At 40.9% G+C, this 26,682-nt stretch overlaps 1 protein-coding gene across 1 annotated transcript; it reads left to right on the plus strand.

Moving 5' to 3' along the window:
* Positions 1-9,511: 9,511 nt before the first annotated feature.
* On the plus strand, positions 9,512-24,243 carry LOC115593222 (uncharacterized protein C4orf54-like). Its single transcript, XM_030436681.1, has 2 exons — positions 9,512-13,760; positions 19,546-24,243. The coding sequence occupies exon 1, from the start codon at positions 9,588-9,590 to the stop codon at positions 13,734-13,736; it is 4,149 nt and encodes a 1,382-aa protein (XP_030292541.1). The 5' UTR covers positions 9,512-9,587; the 3' UTR covers positions 13,737-13,760; positions 19,546-24,243.
* The last annotated feature ends 2,439 nt before the right edge of the window (positions 24,244-26,682 follow it).

Here is a 26,682-nt window from a genome sequence, read left to right on the forward strand (position 1 = left end):
CTCAATAAATGGTCAATTAAGCAATTATAGTTAAAGATGATAGTTGATTCAACTTAATAATTATTTCACTGTTAGCAAACAATCAAATGCCTTATAATCCATTTATCAAGCCAGTGTGAAGGTTTATAAACAGCAGTTGCAACAATTTCTTTATAAATGGTTTATTATATTATTTATTTATTGTTTGTTAACTCTGAAATAGCTATTAACTATACATTTTTTGCATTTACAGTTTGATTTAAAAAATTTTCCCCATCTCTCTTTGTTTTCACAATAACACACACACAATAAAATACATATAACCTCTTCTGTAATTCAACATAATATACGTCCTATATATACAATATATGCTGGAATATAAGATATAGGTTAATAACTGTGACTGAAGCTATGATAGCTAAACAGATGCAGGAAGAATACAGTTATTTTTCACATTACACAATTATACAACTAAATACATGATGAAGTCGAGGTTGTGAACCAAGCAATACATGTGATAAAAATGATGAACAAACAATAAATACTAAGTGTTTCTTATTGAATGACGTGAAAATAAGAAAACAACACCTGTATTTTATTTGCTTTAAGAACACTGATAATAAATATCTGGCAGATGTTTTAGTCCAAAATTACTTATATTTTTTACCACATAACCAGAAGAATGTCGGTTTTACTATCTAACCAGTATCTTAACCTTTGTCTGTTCAGTATTCTAATAGCTCACAGAAGTCATTTTTCCTCACAGCAGTCATAGTTACACTCAATTGTAGCTTTCAAGCTATAAATGTAACTTTTCCTCTACATTATCTTTGCCCACACACTGTTCATAGAGAGAGGAATTCACTCAACAATAGGGTTGTTAGTTGTCGCAGCAGGCCCTAACAAGGTGCTGACCTTTGCCGGAGGACCAGTAGTTTATGAGCACGAGTGAAACCAAATACCCACTGCCAGAAGGGAGCAACCGTACATGTCTGCCATTGCTGGCATAATTCATGACAGCTCTCATCTCTCATTGCTGTTTTTAGGCTAGAGTATCCCTGAAACACTCAGGACACGTGCAAGCTGAAACCAGATGATGCCACAGCAAACATCTCTTTGCTGTTACTTTCTAGACAACCACTGATATGTGATCAAGGAACTGGAGAAATCCTGTCAGTAAGTTTGAGTTGTTTTTCCATTTTGTCTCTGCTAGATACAAACAAATCATATGATCCCCATCCATTTTGTATCCCACAAACATGATGAGATGCCTGCGTCTCATGACCTCTGACACAGTGAATGTTGTATTATTACATTTTGTTCATGTTTTGGATGTTTGTCCAACTTTATGAACTCAATGAAATGAACTTGTTTTCTTTGGCTTTAGCTTCCCTAGCTCACAAATCAGACAGCAGCATCTGACAATGATGGACGGTCTGATCAGAAAAATAATCATATTTAAGAAGAGCTAAAGAACACTAAAGATCATCTTTATTTGTTCTTATCCACCACGGTCATGTGATCGATTCTGTGTCAAATGCAACAGGGCGCTAAGTCAGAGCTGCCAGGATTAGTCGATCAGTCGATTACTCGTTTAGTCGATTGAAAGAAAATGAATCATGTCAATCATTTTCCCGTTCCAGCTTCCTAAATGTGAGGTTTTGCTGCTTTTCTTTGTGGGTTATGGTAGTAAATGAAGAGTATTATTTAAAGAAGCAAGTTGAAGACTTCACTTTGGGCTCTGGGAAACTGTGCTGAGCATTTTCAATATTTGTCTTTTGACATTTTATAGACTAAAGAAGAGATAAATCTGCAGATGACATCTGTGGCATCATTCCTTATAGAAAAAACTAAACTTATTCTAGAGAGTGCAGATTCTGAAGACAAAACCACCGAAACGCAAAGTATAAAATACATTAAAAAAAAAAAAACTCTGCGGACCAAACACACAAATAAACACACATTCTTTAAGTTTATTTAGCAATAATTATTATTACTGTACTTTTATCATTATGTCTGTTAGTACAACACTGATAATCCGAGTTAATATCATGACAGTTTATGTAATGTTTTCTCCATATGTTTACGTGTAATTTATCTATACTACAGTACAAATGAAAATGTGAGAAAGTACAAGAACATAAGATCAATAAGAATAGTCAGAACAAATTAGTATGGCCACTTTTTCGAGATTTTGGGATATTTTGCCTTCACAAGTAGTTGTAGAGTTTTGTTCTGGGCATTCATGTAAATTAACACAAATTTTATCAGATCTAGAAACTTGTAGTACAAAAAATAATTGTCTTTATATAAGTAATCAGCAAGGTAGATCCATGGATTTATTTATTAGTATAAGTTTACACCCTATTCACCTCTCATGTCGGCTCTTAAAGCCCCTAAGTGCAGGATTTTTATTTTATTTTACTGTGGTGCCATCTGATGGTCTTATAAAGAATGATGCTGCACTTGTAACTCCTATGAAGTTAATTGGTACAATTTCTGATGAGGTTTTCGTGTGGAACAATATCTTAACTAATAGTCTATATGTAATCTACTCATAATCTATAGATCAATTATAATGTATTAATTAAATGAACATTGTAATAAAAAAAGTTTGTAATCGATTAGTATTCACGGAGTTTATACTTTCAAATAAGTCTACAGTTATAAATGATTATAAATTTCTCATTTTATGAAATTAATTCTAAAGACACGTTGGCTCTTTTCAGGGGTCAAAAGGTCCACTGAAGGGGTTTTTCCTGGTAAACTGAGGAGCAAACCACAAACATATTAGGTGCTATGCTGAAGGAGGATAAACTCCAGTTCTTTTACAACCTGGCAACACAGAAGTTGTTCCTGACAACGCCTTATTAACGACCTATAAATAATTAGCAAAGCATTTATTAACTCTGATTAATCATGCATTACAACACAAGTCATCTGTAAAAGGTGTCAATCAGTAGTTTTGAATTATTATGATCTTTATGAATTCAGAGAAAAACCTTAGCAGTCTACAAAGCTACATTTAGTATAAATGTGTTGCTCATTATAAATTGGGAAACCGACCTAACCCCTCCACTGGTCGGTCAGTGAAAGTGACCTAAATACTCGCAGAGATCACTTTTCCTCCTGAAGTGAATTGTCATAATCGGTGGTTTAGAGTAGCACTTTAATCCCTTACATCCACTAAACTAGCTCACATATGACACTTTCAAATCCAAAGATGACCTTTTACCCTTTGAACTATGAAACCCTTGAGGTTTCAGAGGGGGCAACTTGGAGGAGTGCGGTGTCTGGCTGCCGGTGACTGCTTCACAGCAGGTGTTCAGGCTCTAAAACTTCTCCAGTTCCCACTCAGGAGCTGCAGAACGCTCAGCGGTCAGAATCAGAAACTCACCGGTGCTGCTGGATGGCACGATTCCACAGGAAACACAAGGACATCAGACTGGAATTATAAGAGCATGTTACTAAAAATACAGTGTACTTTTACTCAGGAAACATTTTTAATGCAGGACTCTTTAATGTTTGGTAAAAGTAAGGAAGTGAGAAAAGAATCATCTTCCTCCACAGGAAATGATCAGTCAGTGAGGTTTATTTATAAAAAAAAACCCTGCTTTTTTCCCACATCATCACCAGTAATCATTAAAACACCAATGCTTCGACTGTATAGAATACTGCAGCATTAAGATTTCGATCATCGTTGTAATAATGTCAATCAAAAATAATTTTGAAAAGTTTTGTTTCATTAGAATGCAATCATTCAATCAAGAGTGAATCTTATAGCATAGATGCCTTACAGGCTATTTCATTAATAGATAATGACGTAATAAAAATGGTTAATTGATTGGATAATAGACCATCACATCACAGTGATCTTAATTAATTTAGATATGTAGGTCCATGTTGTTTATGGAAAGGGAAGTTTTTTTAAACTGAAGAAATATTTTTTTGAAAAATAGGGAATATTTTTCTTTATTAATTCTTTATTAAATTAAATTGAAGGGTTTTTACTTGGTCTTATTCCATTTACTAATGCACCTGCCTACAATCTGTATAAACTGTATTCCAACTCAGGACTTGTTTGTTTCCCACTTTCACCTTTAAAGTTTCTGTTTCTTGATCAACTGGTCAGCTGTTGTTTGTCTGTGGGAGTCTAAGCAGTTAGAGCTCCTGTGGATTGATCCAATTTCAATAAATTTTTTTGATAAATACTGTAAAAACCTACAAGCGGTTTATTCCAAGCTCCATAAGTACACGCTTATCAGAGTTCACCCGATGCTTTGAAGCAGCCGATGTCTAGCCCCTGTCAGCTCTGTGACTGGACAAGCAACTGTCCCACCGACACTTGTCAACTCTGAAAATGTGTCACTGTAAAATCAACACTTGTTAACACTGGAAGATTTGCTGTGTTACTGTTCAAACTATCCTTCACGCTCCGGCGTTTATTTTTAGAGCAGGTACATATTGTATATTCTGTATCAACATCTGAAGTCTGAGGGCCGGAGCGAGGGTCTTCACATGGACTGCTGCTGACGGTGATTAATGGCGCTCATGATTTAACACCTGCTGTTTTAATGTAGCCACTGTAAGAAACTGATCTCAACACGCTTGCGTGAGCGGTGTCCCCATTTTAAATAGCTGCCTAAATTTATCAGCTTTGTGGAGGTCAGTTCAAACTCCGAGTGCGGTCGTGTTTTGGCACAGAAAGGGAGAATCAAATCTTTAATAGCTCAGACTTTGGGCAAATACAGAGCTCACATGCATGTTTTCCACATGAGATATACTATGAGAGTATACCATCAAGTATACAGGGGGGTGGTTGTCACCCCTGTATACTTTATTGAATAATTTGATATGTATCATTCAAACATTCGACTGAGAAGAGGATCTGAAAACTGCATTAAACATTAAGCAGTATTTGATCAGTGTTACATAATTTTAAAGCAATTAAAGGTCTAACCTGATGATGTGAAATCTAAGCTTGAGTCTTGACCTTTAGTAGTTTACTGCTGTTTGTCTTTGCACGGCAGGAGAAGCACTCACACGAACTTACACGAACAGATAAACAGGCTGCACCCATTGGTAAAATGCTGCAAAAACAGTCGGGGAGGAAGAATAAAGATCCTTTACTGAAGTAAAAGTAGCAAAAAAGTAGTAATGCTACTACAAGTACAAGTCCTGGATTAAATTTATACTTAAGTAAAATTGGACTCCAAGAAAATTGGTTGGCAAGAAAATTCTGAGAGGTCACGAGATCATAAATCATTGATGATTCTCTTTTTGTGTTTAATCTTTCCTTTTTTGTGGGGGTGAAACATTGGATTGGAACCGTTCTTTATGATAAACCAAGAAACGAAAATTTTTGAAGGAAATGTATCTTTGGGGGAACTGCATGCAACGGACATCTGAAACATGACATTGGGACCCAAGAAACTTCTCCTTTGTGAAGGTCCACGGGTCAAAAAGGTTGAAAGACACTGACTTAATATTAACATTATATTTAATTTCATAAACTTAAAGCTACTGTGTGTCCAGTCAACATTGTAGCTGAGTTTCTATCTGTTTTCCCAGCTAGCAATCTCCTCCCTCCTCTGTACGTCAGCACATGAACGCACAGCAGTAATGGCCAGACAGCAGCAAACAGGATGATCCAGCCATCCACATGTTCACAAGCACACAGGACCACCTCTTTATGGAGTACTCTGTCCTGAGTGGATAAAGTGTTCAAGGACACCAGAGAATGTGTTTTCTCTTTTACTTCTTGAGCGGGTGGAAGGAGAGAGATGGTGCCTGACCCAATAACAGTATTTACTGTTGGAATAAAGAGATATTTAACACGATATTTAAGCAGATGTACGGCTATCTATCCATCTAGATTGTTTCAGGGGCAAGCTGACTGAGATATCTAAGCCAACTAACAGTTAACAGTGTGGGTGTATTTCAATAGAAAAGAAAATACTTCCTGCATGAAACAGCTCACAACACCTGCTGTCTGAGGTAACTGGGCCATGATTTCTGGAGAAAGATCTTGCTGTTGAGTTTCATAAATGTTTTCTGTTGAGTTTCTGTTACCTTTCATTATCTCTGTGAATGCATGCATAGCAATACAGGTAAAAGGAAACGTTTATTTCTTTGGGGGCAGGGGGTGAACTGTCCCTTTAATGTTATTAGTAAGTAGTTACTGCAGCTGACAAATTAATGCAGTAGAATACAAAGTACAACATCTAATTCTAATTTTAATTCATTTAAAGTAAAGCACAAGCACCTCAAAACTGTACCTAAGTGCTGGACTTGAGTAAAGTACTCTGTTTGCTTTCACAACAGCTCCGAAAACAGATGATTTCTAAGAGGCTGCACCACATTAATGACACAGAGGGTAAAAAGTCTTTACAAAGTGACAAAGTCTTTATACTGTTGCCCTCTGTCCTTGATACTGCTGTCAGTGTGCCCTCCACATGGAGCAACTGTTGGCCCGACCCCTCCCCGCTCCTGCATACCACCAATCTGGGACCTCGTCCAGAAACAACAGTTGTGTCTTCAACACTTAGACAGCGCTCTAATAACTGGATCATTACTATACAAGATAGCATTATTCAGCATTGTCCCTGGTAGCAATCATTCCTATTAACAAACACAACACCGTCTCCTTCCTTTAGATTCATTCCAGTCGCCCGCAGATCCTGCATGTCCCAGTGGCGACAGAGGGAATGGCAGATTAGAGTCGCAAAGGACTCAACCTGCATCGACACATGAATGGATGAACTTATAGTAAATTCTTTGAGCTGAATGGCACCAGCTGGTGGGGAATATTTTTCTGCAGCTGTTTCAGTGAGAAGGCAGAGCGCTGATGGCATTCTCAGATCCGCAAATATCATTAGTAACAATATTATTGAGTGACTTATTATTTACTTTCTCACACTTCATATGTACATAAGCACAGCTACAGACCACAACCCTGGATGTAGAGGAACAATTTGACATGTTAATGTTGTTTACTTTTCTTTGTTAAGCTTTATGTATGTACATACTTGACACTGCGTAAGGAGCTACTGAGAAACACAGAAGCTGAGAAAGGCGAGTCAATCATTTTGTTTTTGCCACATAACAAAACTTAACAAAGCTGTCAGCTTTTCTGACATAACAGTTTTTTAAAAAATTGGTTAAAAAACAAAAATAAGTTTTTTTTTTATGTTTACATAAAAGTGAATACTGGAGTTCTTATAGGATAAGGCCACATTATAATTGATAGTATTCTGCTGTCAAGCTGTCAAGAGACGTGATTCTGTTGTTGCATAATCAATTAAGGAAGTTATCAATAAATAGCACTGAAATGCACACCACTGGATAAAGTCATTTATAAATTATTTATGCAATCACAACAGACATTGCTTATTTTATCCTGCCAGTATTGCCCCAATATTGATATGTCTGTACCAATGTGACTTTTGTTGTTTTTACAAAACATAATGCAGAAAAAAAAAATGCTTTGGGGAAATGTAATGTTTCAGTGCTCTGATGTCATTTTAATCAATTGTTTAATGTGGAACTGTAAATTATCCTGCATAGTATTTTACCACATTTGAGGGATCATATCAATGAAATTAATGTGTGTTTATGTATACACTGTGTATCTATACGATGTTATACTGAGTATACAAAACCTAATTTGTCCTGCAAAAGGTCAAATATCTTCTACAGCCAGATGAATACACTTATACAAATAACCAGTGGTGGAATGCAGCCAAATGTTCAAGTGCTGTTATTAATTATAAATTTATGGTACTTGTACTTCAACTGAGTGTTTCTAGTTCATGCGACTGAATATATCAGCTCCATTATATCTCAGAAGCAACTACTGTACTTTTCACTCCACTGCATTTGTTGATAGAATTAGTTATTCAGCCTACTTTTCAGATTGAGATTAGCAATACTAAATCAATTTATCAAAAATGATATATCATTATAGGCGAACCTGCACAGTAATAGACTTACATCAAGAAAATAAAATCTTTACCAGCTGAAACATTCAAATGATGCCTAAATTGAAATGGGCCATACTGTATAAAGAGGACTTTCATCTTCAGTACTTTGTGTTCGGTGATATTTCTTTTAACAGAGTTCTTTCACATTGTAGTATAAAGTGTCGAGGTCACGCTCCTTCTGGTGGAACCCAGCAGAACCTTCTTTCAGAAAAACTTTGTATTGTAGTGAATGGTGAGAGATTAATACATCTTTTTTTTTTTTTTTTCTTTTTTTTTTTATTTATTCCGAATATGCAAAATTTAAATTTTCGGCTCCGCGTTGGCTGCCAAGTTGGTGTTGGTGATGTGCTTTGTGAGACGATTTTTACGCCGAGTGGTTTCACACCAAGCTAGATGATATTTCACTTAATTACGACAAAACTGCGACTTTCTTGACTTGGAAAACGATCTTTTAAATTGACAAACATCACATGTGTAGCTCACGGCACAATTCAAGACTTCAGCACTCGATCGCTACTTATACCATATGTAGCTTTGATATTTTGTTGATTTTGGAGGCCCCTGTGGAGAAAGGAGCAGGAGCGTTTTCACCATCAAAACTACAGAATATAATCTTAAAAATAGAATAATCTAAAGAAAAATCTCTTTAGCGCACGTTTTGGCTTCCAGGAGGGCACTTTAGTGCACGTTTTTCAACAATTGGGCCACGAGGGGGGGCAAGCGCCCCCATTGCCCCCCCTTTGTGCACACCAGTGCTCACGTAGCACTTACTGTAACTTTGCCTGGGAAAATAAACAGAGGCTCCTCCAGCCTTGTGGCAAGCGTTAAGAAAAAATAGAAAAAGTAAATCTTCTCACTGATGGTCTCGTCGACTAATGTAGGTCATTTAAAGGCAACATTATTACACCGAGACGGCTTCATAGACAGTTAAAACTCCTTGTAGCAGCTTTAAGTAAAATATCTGAGCAGTTCTTCCACCATACATAATAATGTCAGTGTCTCAGAAAATGTGCTTAAAGGTGCAGTTATGTAATTTTAGAAAAGGAATTAAAACAGTAATGTAACGTTTACAAAATGAATAATAACACAAACTTCAGGGATTTTTATTTGATATAAGGTATGTCCATAAGTAAATAAACACGATGTCCATCGATGGAAATTAGGTGCCCAGAACACTGTGTGAAGCCAGAAAAGAGAGGTGTTGTCCTGTGCTTATTCAGTTTATTCAGTCCCGAAATAAATGAAGATTTTTCTCTTCTGATTAAAAAAAACAAAAAACAAAACCTACATAATGCACCTTTAAGCTATTCTGAAAACTTCGTGGAGGGGAGCTGTTCCTCAGGAAAAGGTGCTGAATCTTGAAGCTTTGTGCGTCTTGTAGGCAAAGTTGGGCAGTAAACATGTGAAAATGTCAAATGCTACACGCCCTCTCGACCCTGAGAGAAACCATCGTGGGATTTTCCTCGGGACTCCCCCCATCTCTCTCTCTCTCTCTTTCTCTCTCCCTCGCTCACCCACTCACCCTCCTCCCTCCCCGTCCTCCAGTCCCTCCAGCCCGCAGAGTTTTCCGTCCTGTGTCGGGATAACATCGTAAACGAGGACCACCTGACGGTACGACCGGGCTAAATGGAAGCAGCGGAGGAAACTCTCACTTACCGAGATGTCCCCGGACTTCACAGGAAGCTGCTCCCAGAGGACAAGGATAAGGACACCGCGGACGGTAAGGGCCGCGCCGCCGAGTCCAACTATGTGGATCTGGACATGAAACCGGACGGCGCAAAAACCGTGAAAGTAACTTTCACGGGCGAAGGGAACCAGCTGTCCGTGGTGAAGGGCGACGGTTCAAAACACGGGGAGCAGGACAAGGAGGGGGGGTTCGTTTCAGAAGAGCAGTTAGAGGACAAGCCTGTGTCGGGTGAGTCTCCTCTGGAAACTCTGACCAAACTCCCCAACACCGATCAGGACTTGGAGAATGAGACGCAGCTCGAGGCGAGCGAGTGCGGCGAACACGTGTGCAGTGAGAGCGAGGAGCTCCAGTACACCGACATGTATCTGAACAGCAAGACGGAGTCGGATGATGGTGGCAGCGCGGTGCTGTCCGACCACTGCGGCTCCGACACGGTGGAGGACGAGTCTCACTATATCACGACGCACGAGATCCAGCTGACCGAGCTCGACCACGACGTCGATTACGACCTGGGCCGCGGGACCTGCTGGGACTTTGAAGACAACAACCTGGTCTACTCGTTTGTGGATTACGCGTCTTTTGAGAGCGATGACACGCAGGAGGGGACTCTGATACTGGATGGCAGGAGCCAGGCGAAAGTGCAGTCTAATCTCGGTAGAGCGGTTGTCAGCACCGAGCAGGAGGACAGTGATCTTTGTGACTCGGACAAGTGCGCCAGCTCCGATGAGAGCGTGTTTAAAAACCAAAGCGGAGACACAAATGCGGGGAAGATTCATCTATCGATCAAAACGTCATCCAGGGCGCTGAACGAGCCTGTCAGCAGCTTTGAAAACAGCACCTGTGGCCGCACAAAACACTTTGGAGACAGGAGCCAGTTCTCTTTTGTGAGCTCTGGCGCCAGAGCGGGGCCCCTGTGCGACAGAACCCAATATTTCATCCCTGCTCCGGGCCGTCAGCACCTTGCAACTAAACTCAGACGGAAAGATATTAATGAGTATTCCAGCGGAGCGTCCAGCTCCATCAGCGAGCTGGATGACGCTGATAAAGAGGTGCGTAATCTAACCGCCAAGTCTTTCCGGAGCTTGGCATGTCCATACTTCGATGCCATTAATCTTAGCACCTCCAGCGAGTCGTCCATGTCGGAATATGGGCTAAATAAATGGTCAGCTTATGTGGACTGGAATTATGGAAACCTATCTCGGGGGAGAGAGCGGAGCGTAATTGCGCACAAGACTTCCAGCGCAACTGTGGAAATGAATAAGACTGTGGACAGTAAGAGGCATGGCAAGTCTAATGCCGGCATGAAAACACCACAAACAAAAATGTACGCACTGAACAGGAGATCAACTTCTCAACAATCTTCCTCTTCCAGCAAAAATATCGAGCTGACAGATCCCGCTCAGCCAAAGCAGCGCGGAGTCACGCTGAATTTCCGTTGCAATGTTGTCGCGCCTGAAGGCGCCAGACGTCCGAAATGCATTAAAAAGGCACGAACCAGTGAGGTCAGTGGGACTGTGCTGGCCGGGTCAGGGTGTGAGATGCAGTATCATCATGCAGAAAGTTCGGGGGACACACACAAAAGAGCAGTTTTTGCATCAAGTCTTTTGAAAAACGTGATTTCCAAAAAGATGCAGTTTGAACAGGAGCGCAAAATGGAGAGGGGCGAAATCCGTGACACGTACCCAGCGCTCTCCCCGTCGTTTCCGTTCAAAGATCAAGAGAGGAGTCTGGGGAGAGACTTGCAAAGACAGACATCAGAATCAGGCTCGGCATTCACCGTTAACTCCGCTGACGATCAACAACTGGAGGGCAGCAGACCCGCTTCCTGTGAGCCTGCAGAGGAGCAGAGGAGCGACAACGCAGCAGACGAGTCAGAAAAGCCACAAGTTGAGCCTGAAAAAGCTCCGCTGGGCCACAGTCGGAGCAGCGCATTCAATTCGGTGAAAGAAGATGAGCCAGCACCTGTGAAGGAGTCTGAACCCACATGTTCAGCAGCTAAAGAGGGATTAGACACCAGCAGCATGTTGACCAAACTGCTTTTTGTTCCAAGCTGCCAGCTCCTTTCAAAAGAGAAGGATTTAACAGAGGACGTGCCCGGCTGCGCACCTGCTGCTCCACAGAAATGTGAAACGGAGTTGAAAACGGGCAATAATGGAAACATAATAGGTAAACAGGAAGACGAGAAAGGCGGAAAAACCCCTGAGATCAAAATATGCCTGAGAAGCGTAAAGGAAAACAAAGGCTGCACGCTGAATATCGCCAACCTGTTGACCCCTAAAATAAGTTTCAACACCGTTAACACATTCAGGGCAGCGGGCGATGCCAAGTGCCACATCACGTCTGCGTCAGATAAAACCCCCAACTTCACCGTTAGAGACATACGAGACACAAAATGCAAGTTCCAAACGCCGATTTATCACGTCAGAGATGTCAGAAAGTTGGTTAAGAGTTCATATCGTTTTGTTTCTTTGGATAATAGCGACGGTAAATGTTCCACAGCCGCCGATAAACCCGAAGAAAAGGCCGCAAAGGAGCCGGTAAAGCACGTACTACCATCTCCCATTGTCATTAAATGTCACTCAGTGAAAACGAACGTGAAACAGTCAGAGGCGTCAGAAACATCTCACAGTGACATCACGGCGATCAGGGCGCCGAATGCGTCCAAGCAGCTCAATCCCGACCCGTCAGACGTTCAACCGAACACCGACACCAAACCGACGAAACAGAAGTTTGCGGGCGAGACGGCCGAGAGGAGAAACGAGCCCACGGTACCGAAACAGGCCGCGTTAGAGAAGCTCAAGGCCGCCGTCAAAACGATGGAGCAGCTTTATGTTTTTGACAGAAACGAGTGGAAGCGCAAGACCCAGGCGCCGCAGCCGGTCACCGACAGCCACGTGCTGTCGCTGATTGCGCGCGAGGAGCAGGGCGCAGAGGAGCCGGACGCTGACAGGGTCACCGCGGGCAAACCGCAGGACGACAGAGGGGCTCTGAATATCATACACGTCCCCTATAACAACGACGCGTTCAAAACACAGGGAGAAACCCCGCAGAGTCGGACGTTTAGCAACAAGAGCGTCCTTCATTTTGGCAACAGGTCGCGCGTCAGCATCAGCTCGGTCAGCAGCTCCGGTCCACAGGGCGCCACGCTGCAGACGCCACCGGCTGTGAGGAGCCCCGACGCGCCTGTGGCTCCGCTGTCGGTGAAAATAGAGCCCTCGAAAAAAAATGGCCAGGTGGAGCAGGGGAAGGTCAGAATAATTCCCAGTAATCCCGCTGTAGCAGACTCAGAGAATTATTTGACCATACCAGGGCTGGGGTACACGAATGAAATCAAACTGCTCAATCGAGAGCCGGTTTCGAGGGATATCAAGACACCGGAGCAGAAGAAGTCTCCGTTAATCATGGAGTACCCCGCCTCGAGCATCTACCATCACCCAGGGGTGACAACGTTGCCTCCAGCGCAGCAGCAGGTGCTGTGCTTCTCCCCCTCCATCCCGACTGTGTCGCCCACACCTTCTACCGGAGAGACCCAGCGCAAGATGCTCCTGGACCCCACTACAGGACATTACTACTTGGTGGACACTCCCATACAGGCCACCACCAAGAGACTGTTTGACCCCGAGACGGGTCAGTACGTGGATGTACCCATGCCTCATTCCCCTGTGGCACCCGTCGCCCCCGTCACCCCTGTGCCTCTCTCTTTGTCCCCCCTGGCACTGAGCCCAGGAGCCTACGCCCCCACCTACATGATCTACCCGGGCTTCATCCCCTCGCCCACGCTGGCAGCCCAGGCGGTGTTGCCGCAGTCGCCGTGTCACTCTGAGGACGCAGGTGGAGAAAAGGTGAAAAGCGCGAGAAGCCCAAGAGCGGAAACCAACGCGACAGGCGGCGAGAGCGCGTATTACAGCGCGACAGGTGAGGCTCCGCTGCAGCTACCTGTGAGCTCGGGACACGTGACAGCCAGAGGAGCAGCAGTGAGCTCGGACAGGAAGCCGGTCATCAGCATCACAACGCCACAAGGTCCAAGAATAATCGCCCCGCCCTCCTTCGATGGAACAACGATGAGTTTTGTAGTGGAGCATCGGTGACCAAGGAAACGCCTCATCACACATGTAAGTCTGCTCTTATTCCACATGTTAGGTCAGAGTGGCAGCCTGCCTGTGGATGACTGTCACAGTGGCCTCATACTTTCATTTCCTTCAACCTGATTCAGATAATATCAGTTTAACAGTTTCATATTTAATGGTATTGTAAGTATTATAATTCTAAAGTCGCAGTAAGCCTTAACAGAAAGAAAGCAGAAGGGTTTTTTGGATGAACTTTATCATAATTTTGAAAAATGTATGAAATTTGATATGAACTTCAAGTTTCTAAATCTAAACGTTCAATATGGTAGAATTCAATACTGTAGACAAACAAATGTATCCAGTATGAATAACGTCAATTTTCACATCTTTAAACCCTTTAAAAAAACAGTATATCACTGCAGCACTTCTTGGAAGTGTCCTATCTACTCCTGTTAATAAATAATCCAGCCCTAAACTTTTTCCCTTGAAGGGACAAAACAACAAATTGTATTGTTAAGATGCAAAATGCTACTCTGACCTCAAGTATGTATAATCAACTGAATCTCTGCCTAAGTGTCACTCTGCCCGCTCTGCTCAGATTAGGAAAAATAATGAATCTGGGATCCTGTGTATTGAATGTATTTTAAGATACATTTTTAGTTTTTGAGCTAGAAACAAATGTGGAACACCATGGCGAGGCCAACTTAGGCCCTCGGGCCCCACTTTGGGCATCCCTGCCCTAACTTGGCAGTGAGATTTCTAGAGTTTGATATATTGAGGTTATTCTGATGCTGAGCCACGTGGTCTCTTATCTGTATGAGATAAGTGGACCAGCCTGAAGCAGCTGATGCACTACATGAGGTTTTACATAATTTCTGTGTTGGTGAAGCAGCAGTGGAGCTTGGCTGCCTCAGCAGAGGAATGTCAGTGTTAATAGACATGCAGTAGCTTCATGACAGGTAACCTGACTCCACTGAGCCGTGGCGCGACTTGCTGGGAGACTGGATTTTCAGCCGCAGTCCAGAGTGAGTTCCCTTTTCTCAGCATTACACATCGTCGGGCTATTTCAATAGTGCGAGACGAGTTTGTTTACATGGCTTATTCTCAGGGTTGGAAGGTGTCACGGAAAACTATTCCATCCAGTGACACCTTACATCGAGTTATTCTTAATCACCGTTATAAATGCTTTAATTACTCGGATTGCATTACAATCCATTAATGTGTTCGTTCCTTGTTCGTGACATTTCACGAAACTTTCCACTGGCTGGAAGAGTTGGACGAGTCCTTACTGTGATATCATGCTAACTATTAGGCCACAGTTTAAGTAAAAGAAACAAGCATACTGCTATTACACTGCTCTAATGTTTCTATTTATTTCAAACACGTGACAGTTCCTTTCTCAACAAACTCATGCTGAACTTGAACACACCTTAAAATACGTCAGAGATTTTAAAACTCACTTTTTAAACACAACAGTAGTTTCTCTTTCCAGAAAGTTTACAGTTTTCTAATTATTGGTACTGTATATTGGACAAACCTTGCAGTCAGTAGATTTATTTAAGAATTTCTTCTAACCTATAATTAAGTAAAAGCATAGCTGGGTCTGTTGATGGTCTTGATTGACCGAGAAATTGCTTCTGTAAAGAGAAATTGCTATTAAGTTTGAGAACCACTAAACAAATGCAGTTCAACTTTACTGATGTACGAGGACGGATATTTCACTTCACCATTGGGGGGGAACGATGAACAGAAAACATTCTCAAGACCAACTCCTGAAGAAGACACCCCTGAATGTTTTGAGGACAATTTTTTTAGCCCTGTTTGTCGCGACAAAACCAGGGGTCCGTTTCACAAAGCAGTTTTAGTGAAAACTCTGAGTCTGTTAACCCTGAAATGAGGGAAACTCTGAGTTTTCCGTTTCACAAAGGGAGGTAACTCAAACCAGAGAAAGAGGGGTAACTCCAGCCTGTTTCACAGAGAGAGGTAACTTAAGCTCTCGGTCAGTTACCATGGTAACATACTCTGTGAAACTAACCTGGTCGGGACCAGGTTTTTCTCAACAAACCTTGAGTTTCTCTCTGTCTCCGCCCTCTTTCAGCCACACACGCTATTTGATTACCTCATTCATTCAGTCAGTAGGCGAGTTTTGGCGTAGTATAGTTCTGCCGTCTGTTTTTTGAGAAAATCATTGCAAAAATCAGTCAGTAGGGCTACATTAGAAGTTATATTAGGTGGCGACTATTTTCACTACCATGGCATGTCCTTTTGATAATGATCCCGTGGATGAAGGTGCAGCATTACTGCGCAGAGAATTAAATATTCGTCGGGAGATGATTATCAGACCGTACATAGATGTTCTTGCATTTCCAGACAGTTATCTTTTTGAGCGGTACCGTTTCACGTCACAGTCCATCATTTACATACACAACCTAATCCGTCCTTACATTTCCAACATTACCAACCGAAGTCATGCTCTCACATCCCAGCAGATATTGTGTGTTGCCCTGCGTTTTTTTTTGCAAATGGGAGTTTTTTATACAACGTCGGAGATGCAGAGCACTTGAGCAAGGCAACTGTATGCAGAGCGGTCAGAAAAGTGTGCCTCGCCCTGAAACGGCTACTACCCATTTTTATCATTTTCAGCTCCTCTGCCTCCGTTAGAGGTGGCGGTGCTGGGCCACCACCCGTTATACGGGCATCTGCTTTCTTTCTGTTGGCTGAGTAGAAGTCTGTGTTAGTTTAAATAGGCTTAATTATTTAACAGAACATGATATAGATGAGAAGACATTTATGTGTGTGAAAACAGCATTATGTTGGGGATAAAACAACTGTACAGTCAAACAGCCACTTAATATTTACAATGTAAAACATGATCAAAATGAGTTACCCCCATGAGATTATGCCGAGGTCTTACCTGTTTGAACAATGTTTTTATGTTTCAACTTAAGCTGCAGCCAAGTGCGCTTCTCAGCCAGGGTTGCACCTAAATTAAATAAATTAATAGGCTACCACTCAAGCAGTTTCCCCCTGTAATATTATTGTGATTGCAAAGGACTACATTCAAAATTACGCATTGACCCGAGCGCCAATGTTCTCCCACGCCTTCTCCCTCTCTTTTGCTGCTGCAGCGGTTTTACACTTCCTTCTAAAAACGTGCTCAAACTCACCGTATGAGCGCATTAATATTTCCAATTCCAGTGGGGTGAAAAACGTAGCCCTCCTCTTCCCCGTTGCCATGGTGACTCGTCGAATCAGGGCTCCATTGATGCTGTCTTTTTATACTTGTGGTGCACGTGCTTAACTCCAGGTTAAACTACTCCGAGTTGATCAAACTAACTCAAATCTGCTGTTCTGGAACCGAAAACTCAGAGTTTCCTATCTCAGAGTAGATCAACTCAGAGTTCAGGGTTAGACTCAGAGTTTGTTGAACCTGCTTTGTGAAACGGACCCCAGGTGTTTTTCACTGAGCTGGTTGTGATGACTGACACAGGGAGCTATTTCAGGCCAAAACACAAGAAAAAGAGAGAAAGAGAGAAAAATAGCACCTTTCTCTGAAGTTAACTTTTGCAAAATATCTACTTACTATAATCTGCCAGTACCTCCAGCACTACAGACAGGTGTGAGAGGTGCAGTGGACCAAACCACTGTGAGGCATATGGAGGGGGGAACCTGTCTTTAAAAAACATAAACACACATCATTCACATCACTGTAATTAGCAGAAGTGTTTTCAGTGCATATTATCATATAATTTCAAATTATATGTTTTCACTGATAAGGTTATTGAGGGGGACATATCTTTCTTTTTCCTAGAAAGAGGGGGTCCACCTTTAGCTGCACTGCATCAACCTCAGCTGTGACCTGGATGCTAGCTTGCAGTGCTGACTGTTAGCATGCTTACACATTTGCATATTGCCTTTCACATTAACCAAGCTTGCATCACTATTCCACGCTAACGGATTTGTATAACTTGCTTCTTATAATACATTTTATGCATACACAACAAAGGTACATCCATTTGACTATTGTGTATTGTGCATTTTCATTTTAGCCTACTTCACTCAAGTGAAGCCTTATATTACTGCTCATGTTTCCAAATTAATTTAAACACTGCTAACAATAATTGCAATGTTTTATATTCAATCATAAAGTTTTGGTGTGTAAAACTCGAAGGCCTTTTTTTTTACAAAACACTTTAACTTTTAATGGCAGGAAAAGCACAGGTGTAACTAGTAACGTTAATGATGGCAACTTGTTCCATGCACATGTCTCAGTCAGCCGGTGACCTGCATGCAATTCAATCATTATCAATGTTTATTATTTATTTAACCTGTACTTTTCCTACAATAACAATGGCAGTTAAAGGTACACTATGTAGTTTTGGGGAAGACATTTTAATCAGAAGAGAAAGATCTTCACTTCACTTTTTTATATCTAAACAAACTAAATAAACAAACTCTCTTGGTTTTCATGACTGAATAAACAAACTGACCTTAAAGGCGGACCCTGTCACCTTTCTAGCTTCTAACTGTTATCCAGTGACCTTATTTTCCTCTCATAATAGCTTGGGCATCCATGAATAAAATGTAAAAGACAATGAGAAGGATCAGAGCAGAGAAAATGAATCAGTCAAATGATCAGAAAACACTTTCTATCTGTCCCCCTGTGTGAAGCATTACTAATGTTGCTTCATCATGTTTGCTCTTGGCCCTATAGGCAATACTAGTTGATAGTGGCAGAGGAAGTATTTAGATCTTCTACTTAAGTTAAAGCAAAACAAAATAGTCCATCATGTAATACTCAAGTAAAAGGAGCCCACTCATTATGCAGCAGGGGTCATTTGAATATATATATATAGATATGAAGTGTATCGCTAAAATCGCAGCTGGTAAAGGAGAGGCCAATTTCACTGGCTTTATCTACTGCTGGGTAGCTTAATCCATGGTATGAGTTGATTTATATTTTGTGATACCAATCTGAATCAGCAAAGTAACTAGTAACTTTGGATGTCAAATATGTAGTGAGCAAAAGAGTACAAAGTAACATGAAATAGAAAAAGTACAATTACCTCTACTTGAGTACACGTTCTAACTTACACTCCAAAAACACAGGCGGAGTAAATCACTTTGCCTGACTGTTAAAAACTTCTCAGTTTCTCATATATACACACAACTAGTCACAGTCCATTCTCAGCTAATGTGTCAGAGAAATAATACAACTGCATGAGCATGAGGGATACATGTCAGCTGGGTGCGTGGCAGGCAGGGGCCTAGCATGGGGTTGAGTAGTGGTGTGAAGAGGAATACAGGGTGTGTGTGTGTGTGTGTGTGTGTGTGTGTGTGTGTGTGTGTAACTGGTGGTGGTGTTGGCGGCGTGGGGGACGCGGGGGCATGGCTGGGATAGTGATGCAGGAGGAAAAGGTCAGGCAATGTAAAGTATTTGTTGTGCTGATGCAGGGAGAGGACAGCTGCTCGGAGAGATCAGATGCTGCTGCAGCTCCAGCTTGGAAGCGAGTCTGCAGGGCTGAGATGGGGTCAACTTTTTATAGCCCCCTCCCCCTCTGCCTTTTTCCTAAACGGGGAGAAGGAGGTGGAGAGCACTGTCGACCTCCAGCACTCCTACGTAAACAAATCGAGTAGCGTGCCACCGGCAGTCATTTGGCTGAATCTGGTCAGCTGGTTCAGAAAGCAGGAACTCAACCAGCTGACAGAGGCTCAGGTTAACGACTTCTAAAAAAGCTCAATAACGTGTGCTCCTCTATAATCTCACCTTGTTCTCATTGCATCTCTCTGAGTTTAACACAGATTTTATGTCTTTCTTTGTCACCTCTAGACTTCTCCACTGAAGAGTCTGCCCTTCATTCACCGAAAGTGCGGTATCCACCCTACCTGTGATCTACTTCCCAGGACAATTTCGGTCAACAATTTCTCCCCCCACTTTATTGTGTCCGTTATCCTTGCAGCAGACTTTACTGGAATCTGGATGCATTGCAGAACTTTGTAGGGTTTAATGCATTCAGCCCCGTCCTCCCATCATATTGCTATATGAATCTGCTTTGCAAGACTTTCCATTCAGCTGCTGTCTAGAACTCTTGAAATGCTGTTTGAGCCCTGCAACATGTCTATTCAAAAGGAAACAAAGGCAGGTCTTCTACTATAGTTAGTTACGCTATCGGCAAAGCCACCATATTATTATTTTGACTTGAATGTTACCATGTGTTTTAAGTGAGACTATGTAACTTTTGAAAGAAAACAAACCTGCCTTTTACAAATGAAAGGTGAACTCAAAAAATAAAACACAACCTTGCTGCTACAACCTTTTTTTGGTTTCGTATGACAATGTTAGCTAATGTTAGAAAGCTTCATAGATACTAATGTGTAACTGTAATGATGGTCTCATAACACTCGTTACAGCAAGAAAGCTTTGTTCCCAGTGAATCCTAGTGGCCAAATGTGGTAAAAAAAATAAATCCCCAATAGACCAAATAAGTACTCTCTCTGTAGATCGTCTTTATTTAAGAGACATCAGTTAAACTCAAGAATTTCTCCTGCATCCAGTGGACTGCTGGGGCCATTGAATCGGAGTGTGCCATGTTCAAAGCCTCCAAGTGAGTTCTCAAAGCTTGAGTCAGAAGGTCACCTGTGCTTGTTGTGGCGGCAACCAAAGAACCTGTTGAACATCAGTGGCAAAAGAGGCTGTTAAATTGAGAAAGGGGTCCTTTCTGGCTTGTTTAGCTGGCAGGATCCCTAGAGCTGCAGACAGGTATTAGGAGTCCAGAGGGACTGAAGCTTCTGTGGTCAAGGAGGCAAAACCTGGATGTGGGAGGAATTCGAGAAGGTCATGGAGAATGATTTTAGATCAGTCTCAAAGAGGTTCTGCCAAACTGTCTGATAAGTCTGGAGGGCTTAGTCCCAGCTGTTATCCGCTTGGGATTAAAACTGCTGTCTCAGACTAACAATATTGTAAGACAGTTGAAACACTTTGAGGAACTCCTGATCCTGACTGGCACATCCTCCTTAAAGGAGGCAGAGCATGAAGGTTCAGGAAAATCTTTATCCATTTCACAAGCGATGGTCACAAGGTTGGTCAAAGAGCTCCACAGTTGCCAGACGACAGTGGTGGATGAGAGTTGCCCTGAGATGCTAAAGGCTCTGGACATTGTCAATAGGTCTTGACATGCCACTTCAATGTGATCTGTTGGTTAGGGAGAGGGCAAGTGGACTTGCAGGCTGTAGTGATGGTCCACATTTTTAAAATAGGGAACTGGAGGGTAAACTCCAGCTATTAGGGTATCACATTGCGTAACCTTCCTGGGTTTGTGGCCAGGGATAAGAGGCGAGGACAGAAGTCAGCAGTTCCAACCCTGAATCCATGGTACCCTACTGGAAAATGTTTGATTGCTTATTTCGAAATGTGAGTGAGTCACTACCTGAAGCGAAGGACTTCAAGGACTACAAGCATGTTGGAGTCTTGTACATGATTGAGGGTATGATGGAATGAGATCAACAGGCAGATTGGTGCCATGTCAGCAGGAGTGCCAATGCTGTACGGACCGTTGCGATTAAGAGATTGCTAAGCGTGAAAGCGATGCTGTCGATTTACAAGTTGAGCTTTTCCTTACCTCAGAGTAGAACTGCTGCTCTTTCATGTTGAGAGGAGTGAGCAAAGTTGGTACGAGCAGTTGATATGGATTCCTCCTGGATGCCTTCCTGTGGAGGTATTCCAGCCACACCCAAGTGGGAGGAGACCACTGGGCACACCCAGACTATGCTGGAGGGGTTACATATGTCATTTGGCCTGGGAATAACACATGAATCTCCAAGAAAAGAGGTGGAAGACGTGGCAAGAATAATATACGGGCTACCTTGCCTAGCTTGCTGCCACCCTGATCGAGATTGAGCTCAGTAATGGGAAATGGATGGATGGATGGATGGATGGATGGATGGGTTGACATCAAATTAACAAAAGACTCTACCATGCTTTGGTAGATGAAAAGGAATTTGATGCGTCTTTGTCCTGTAATTGATGCTTGTGGCTGCTCTTAATCAAAAGTTACATAGCCTTGCTTTAGTTTACACAATAAGAAAATAACCCGCAGTAAAAAAAACAATAAAGGCCCTTGGCCTATTGTCACAAAGTGACAAAGACACAACTATTTCCAGTGGCTCACACCGTGCCATGATGGCTTTTTGTTGTGTTAAGCAAAGTGGCACATGGAGCCCAGCTCAAATCACGTTGTGTCTGAAAAGGCCTTAATATGTATTTTACACGGTTTTCTGAGAACAGGGACCATTTGTCTGCACTGAATTAAGAAAAGATCTGCAGATTAAGGGGTGATGTTGGATCACCCAATTTTAGTTTAGAAATAAGGAATTAAAAATTAATGTATTTGAAAATAATATTTTTTAAACATCTCTCAAGTCGATGATAAATATCTGACATTGCTGTGTCATATTGCTACTCTCCAACACCAGTTTTCCACATTCACAATAACATTTCCATGTTTTTTAGGAGTCTGTGCCAAATATTCTACACGACGTATACGTGTAACTTCTATGTCATGACTCACAAAATGCTGCTAATACCTGCTCAACTGATATGCAGTATGTAAGTGGTGTATGTTAAATATGTTTAAAGCACGCTCCTTGGTTGTTACAGTGAGAAGAAAAATAGAAACACACTGAGTGTGTTGCTCAGATGAAGTGAAGCTGGCTGAAGCTCTGGTTTAACAGTTTACTTAGTATGACCTAAGTAATGTTGGGCCAAATGAGTCAGAGCCAGCTGAGACATTTAGGGGATAACTTCCTCTATTGGTGTTGGTTTATTTTACACTTTTGTGTAATGAGATGGAAGTTGTGTGCATCTGAATGTGTTTGTGTATGTGGCTGTGAGTGACGTATGGCATTTCAGCATTCTATGAGTGTACAACAAGGAGTCATGTTACTTCACTGTAGACAGAGCGTTCAGACTGTACATGCGTTTGGTGAATCTTTACACTTTACACATAGCAATGTCAGATTCTCTTGTTTGAACACACTGGCCTCTTAAATTAAAATATCTATAAATATGTATTTAAATAACACATTAACTGATGGCATCAACACATTCTATTACTGCTTTATTGTCTTTTGGCTGTCCTGTTTCCTTTTAAATATTCAATAGGGCATTGTAGGTCAGTGTGCTGTATTTGACTCAGTTATATCAGCATCCCATGTAGAATTGATACGAACTGTAGATGGCTATTTTTAACATGTTTTAAATCTAAACACATATTAAAGGTATTTGGAGCTGCTGGTCAGTCCATGTACCTAGATTCTGTAAAATTACATGTTGTAATGCCTCTGTGAAAACAGACTTAATATAAATTTCCCTTTGAGTTGAATTTATTATAAGTGATCTGAATTGATTGGAAGACTTGGTTTTGACTGTGCAGTAGTTTGGACATGATTTGCTCTTTAGAGCAACCTGGTGTTTGAAAATGCATTTTGAGGTTAAATTGTACTTAAATGTGTACATTTGATTCATGACGTGTACTTAATGATAGTATTTTAATTATCAAATGAATGTGCCCCTGAGGCAGTTGAGAACAGTGCAAGTTTGAAATGTTATTTTCTTTGAAACTCTAAATATGTTGTGTAAAAATGTCAAAGAATCTAAAGAAAGATAACTTACCAAAGAAGCTTTTGAACTATGAACAAGTCCAAATTGAGAAATATGATATACTACCTCTTTACAGAGTTTTAAAAGTATGTGTTTGATCAGCAAGATAGAAGATAATGAAATCATATTTCATTAGTTTAACTATTACATATCATTTTGAAAACCTCATAAATAAATAAGAAACATATAATTTGTAAGCTCCAATAAACCAGCTATTTCAAAACTCCCACATGCATTTTATTAGTTTCTTGTATGACCTTTATATGTGAATAATAATGTACTTAATGCACTTGGATTGTCATTATTTTGTCACCAACACTGACAGCAGTTACTGTCTGTAAACACTGCTGTTAGCAGTGGCATGACATGGACAATTTAAAATGAACATTGTACAATGTACATTGTTAATCATTAATGGTGAATTATACCCAAATATGCACTGTAATATTGATCGTTATCGTAAAAACATTCTTCCAGATGTCCTTCAGTAAACCTGCTGACTTTGAGGTTAAATGTGGAAAACTGACTGTATCAAAGCTTGCTTTTGTATGAAGAGAAGGGGTTAATCGAAGGTGAGATGGTCTGAGATAAGTGCATTTATGAATGTTCACAGAAAAAGGGCACATATGTGAATGAAACACCTTAATGGCCATGGCACTGGTTATGTTTTATGCCTGATTTCACCAGGGTCGTGTGGCTGCCCCAGAAAAAGACAGCGGTCAGGATGACAGCAGAGAGATACCTTGAAAGGAGAAGTGCGTGCTGTGCTCGCACTTACAAGCTTGAAAGTAATGAACATGATGAATGAGTGTAATGTAGACTGACAAGCCTACATATGTTTTCAATAAATTCAAAATGCAAGCTACTGAACATGTTTGTGTCTGTGATCTTATTGGGTTTAAATTTAATATTTTGCTGTTGTCTGTAATGTTACCTGTCAAAAACACAGATGAACTCTGTTGGAGAAATTAAAAGCAAATATGCAAACAAATGACTTTTTTGTTTGTGATACAGCTATTGTACAAGTTACAAGGATGCCATTATAGTAAAATAAAAAAAATGGCATTTGTTCTGATGTGGCACTTACTGTCAAGGTTTATAAGTTGTAAGAAAAATTTCAATGAGGATCTGTTATGATCGTAAACAAGATAACCTGGAACACTAACTGAAGAAATTTAGTTGAAATATATAGAAAATAAAAACTATTTTTTTGAACTATGTTTTGCACCAAAGATTTAACAATCAAATGTGATTACCTCAAAGATTTGTTTGGGGTTGCCATGTTTTGAAAATCCATGTGGTTTGTTGAACAGTCTACTTGATCAATTGAAAATGTTCTTATTAATACTTTTCAATCAATCAGTATTACAACATTATTTAATAATCGGGAATAAATGATGATAGTTGCAAATTATAAAACCCTTTATAAATGGTGATTTATTAGAAAACCTTATCATAAAATGGTCAAGATCATATACAGTGTTTTCCTCAGGGACTGACTGAAATGACCTGCAGTGTCCAACACTTCTCATGATTTGGTTAATATTCTTCCTCAGATATTTTTGTATATTTGTACTTTATATTTGTGTGCTATATTTGAATTCTTTCTATCTCCATGTCCTGTTTACCGTGGCTGTCCTTCTGCATTTGATAAAAGTTTCACAACTAAAAACATACAGAAAGATAAATGACAAGGGTCAAAGGGAATCAAACAGATTTATGCCAACACAAGTAGACATTTGGCATCTGCCAGCGTGCGAGGTTAGCTTTCTGGTGACACTGAAACATCACCCGGGCCGAGGCTTAAGTTTAACCTGACAGTTTGCTGCTGTGTTTACTCGGTTGCCGTGGATGCAGCGAGACTGGCAGACACTGGTTTTCCCCCCAGCTGCTCTCGGTGGTTTCTGGAGAATCTACATTAAGGCCCAGTTGTTGTATTTAGATGCCAGTAAGGGCTCTGATGTCACAGCTTTGACACAAGAAAAGTCATGATCTATTGCTTCACCTGGACCAACAAGTGTAATTTACTTTGGGATACTAGGGTACATTTTTCACCTTGGACAGTGCACCTTAGAAAATACATGCTAATGTGAAGACAACCTACACAGTAGAGAGTAGAAAACAACTTATCTTACAAAGTTTTCTATAGTGAGTATAGTTTCAAATTCAGAACTTTGCCATCTTGAATCTGATGGTAGTTGAATTGTCATGGTTCAAACTGATAAAAACCCCAGGATCATGGATTAAATACAAAGCTAGTGGCTCTCTGAGGTGGCACTGAGGCACACCAATGCTTTTCGTTAAGTGTTAGGATGCTAACACAGTGATAATAAAGTCATGTAGATGTTTAGCTTTGCAGATACATATACAATATGGGTAAACATCGAGTCTGTGTCATCATGTTCACCTAGTTTAGCTATTGGCATACTCACATTGCTTCCTTTGTTGGAAAGTGAAACTTTAGCTAATAAGCTTAAAATACAACACAAAGTATGAGAATGTGTTTGTATTGCAAGTATTTGATCACAAACCAAAGTATTGGACAAACAATACTGATAATGACAAAATGTCAACCTTGTGGCGCAAATAGAGGAAATGTCAGTGGACTATCAAAATCATAAGGATTCATCCTTTGGGAACAATCAATGGACCCAAATGGCGGACAGACTGACATTTTCATCCATAGAGGAGTGTTATTACTGCAGCTGCATTGTTACTCATGTCACATGTAGACATTCAGGGTCCCTAAACATCTACATGTGGCATTAACTTTGTGGGAAGGGCGGAGATATGCATTAAAATAAATGGCACCCCAGCAAAATGAGGACCTTAAGAACGCTTCTTTATCTTAACCTAATGTTGAGGTCTTGTCTTGTGGTCTTATGTTTACTTACATGGTGCATATACCTAATACATTTATGTTTAATCAAACATCCCCAAACTAAAAGACACACTGTGGACACACGACAGGACAGTATCCTAGAATGGGAGTACCAGTTATTCACAAGCAAAATATTATGAAAATGCCATGTGTGTTTGTGATGAGCATGATGAGCATTCCTAAAAATGTGTGTTTCACTTTCATACATTTGGAGGGGTCATATGCAGGGTAAAGTTTGGTCAGTATCAAAGTAGCAGAGAATGAGATCATCTGACTTTTGAGTTTATCAAAGTACACTATGATCCATCTGAAAGGTAAATGTGTAGTCTTTAAGCTAAGCTAAGGTGATATGTTTCTAAGACATTAACTGACATGTAAAATTAGTGAAGTGGCCCTTTAAGGTCCCACAGTGTAATTCTACCCCCAGC

The sequence above is a fragment of the Sparus aurata genome, chromosome 1 (assembly GCF_900880675.1).
Source record: "Sparus aurata chromosome 1, fSpaAur1.1, whole genome shotgun sequence".
Classification (NCBI taxonomy): Eukaryota; Metazoa; Chordata; class Actinopteri; order Spariformes; family Sparidae; genus Sparus; species Sparus aurata.

Bases quoted from the DNA above. Each gene is read 5' to 3' on its own strand.
- LOC115593222 (XM_030436681.1), top strand. From the start codon at position 9,588: ATGGAAGCAGCGGAGGAAACTCTCACTTACCGAGATGTCCCCGGACTT.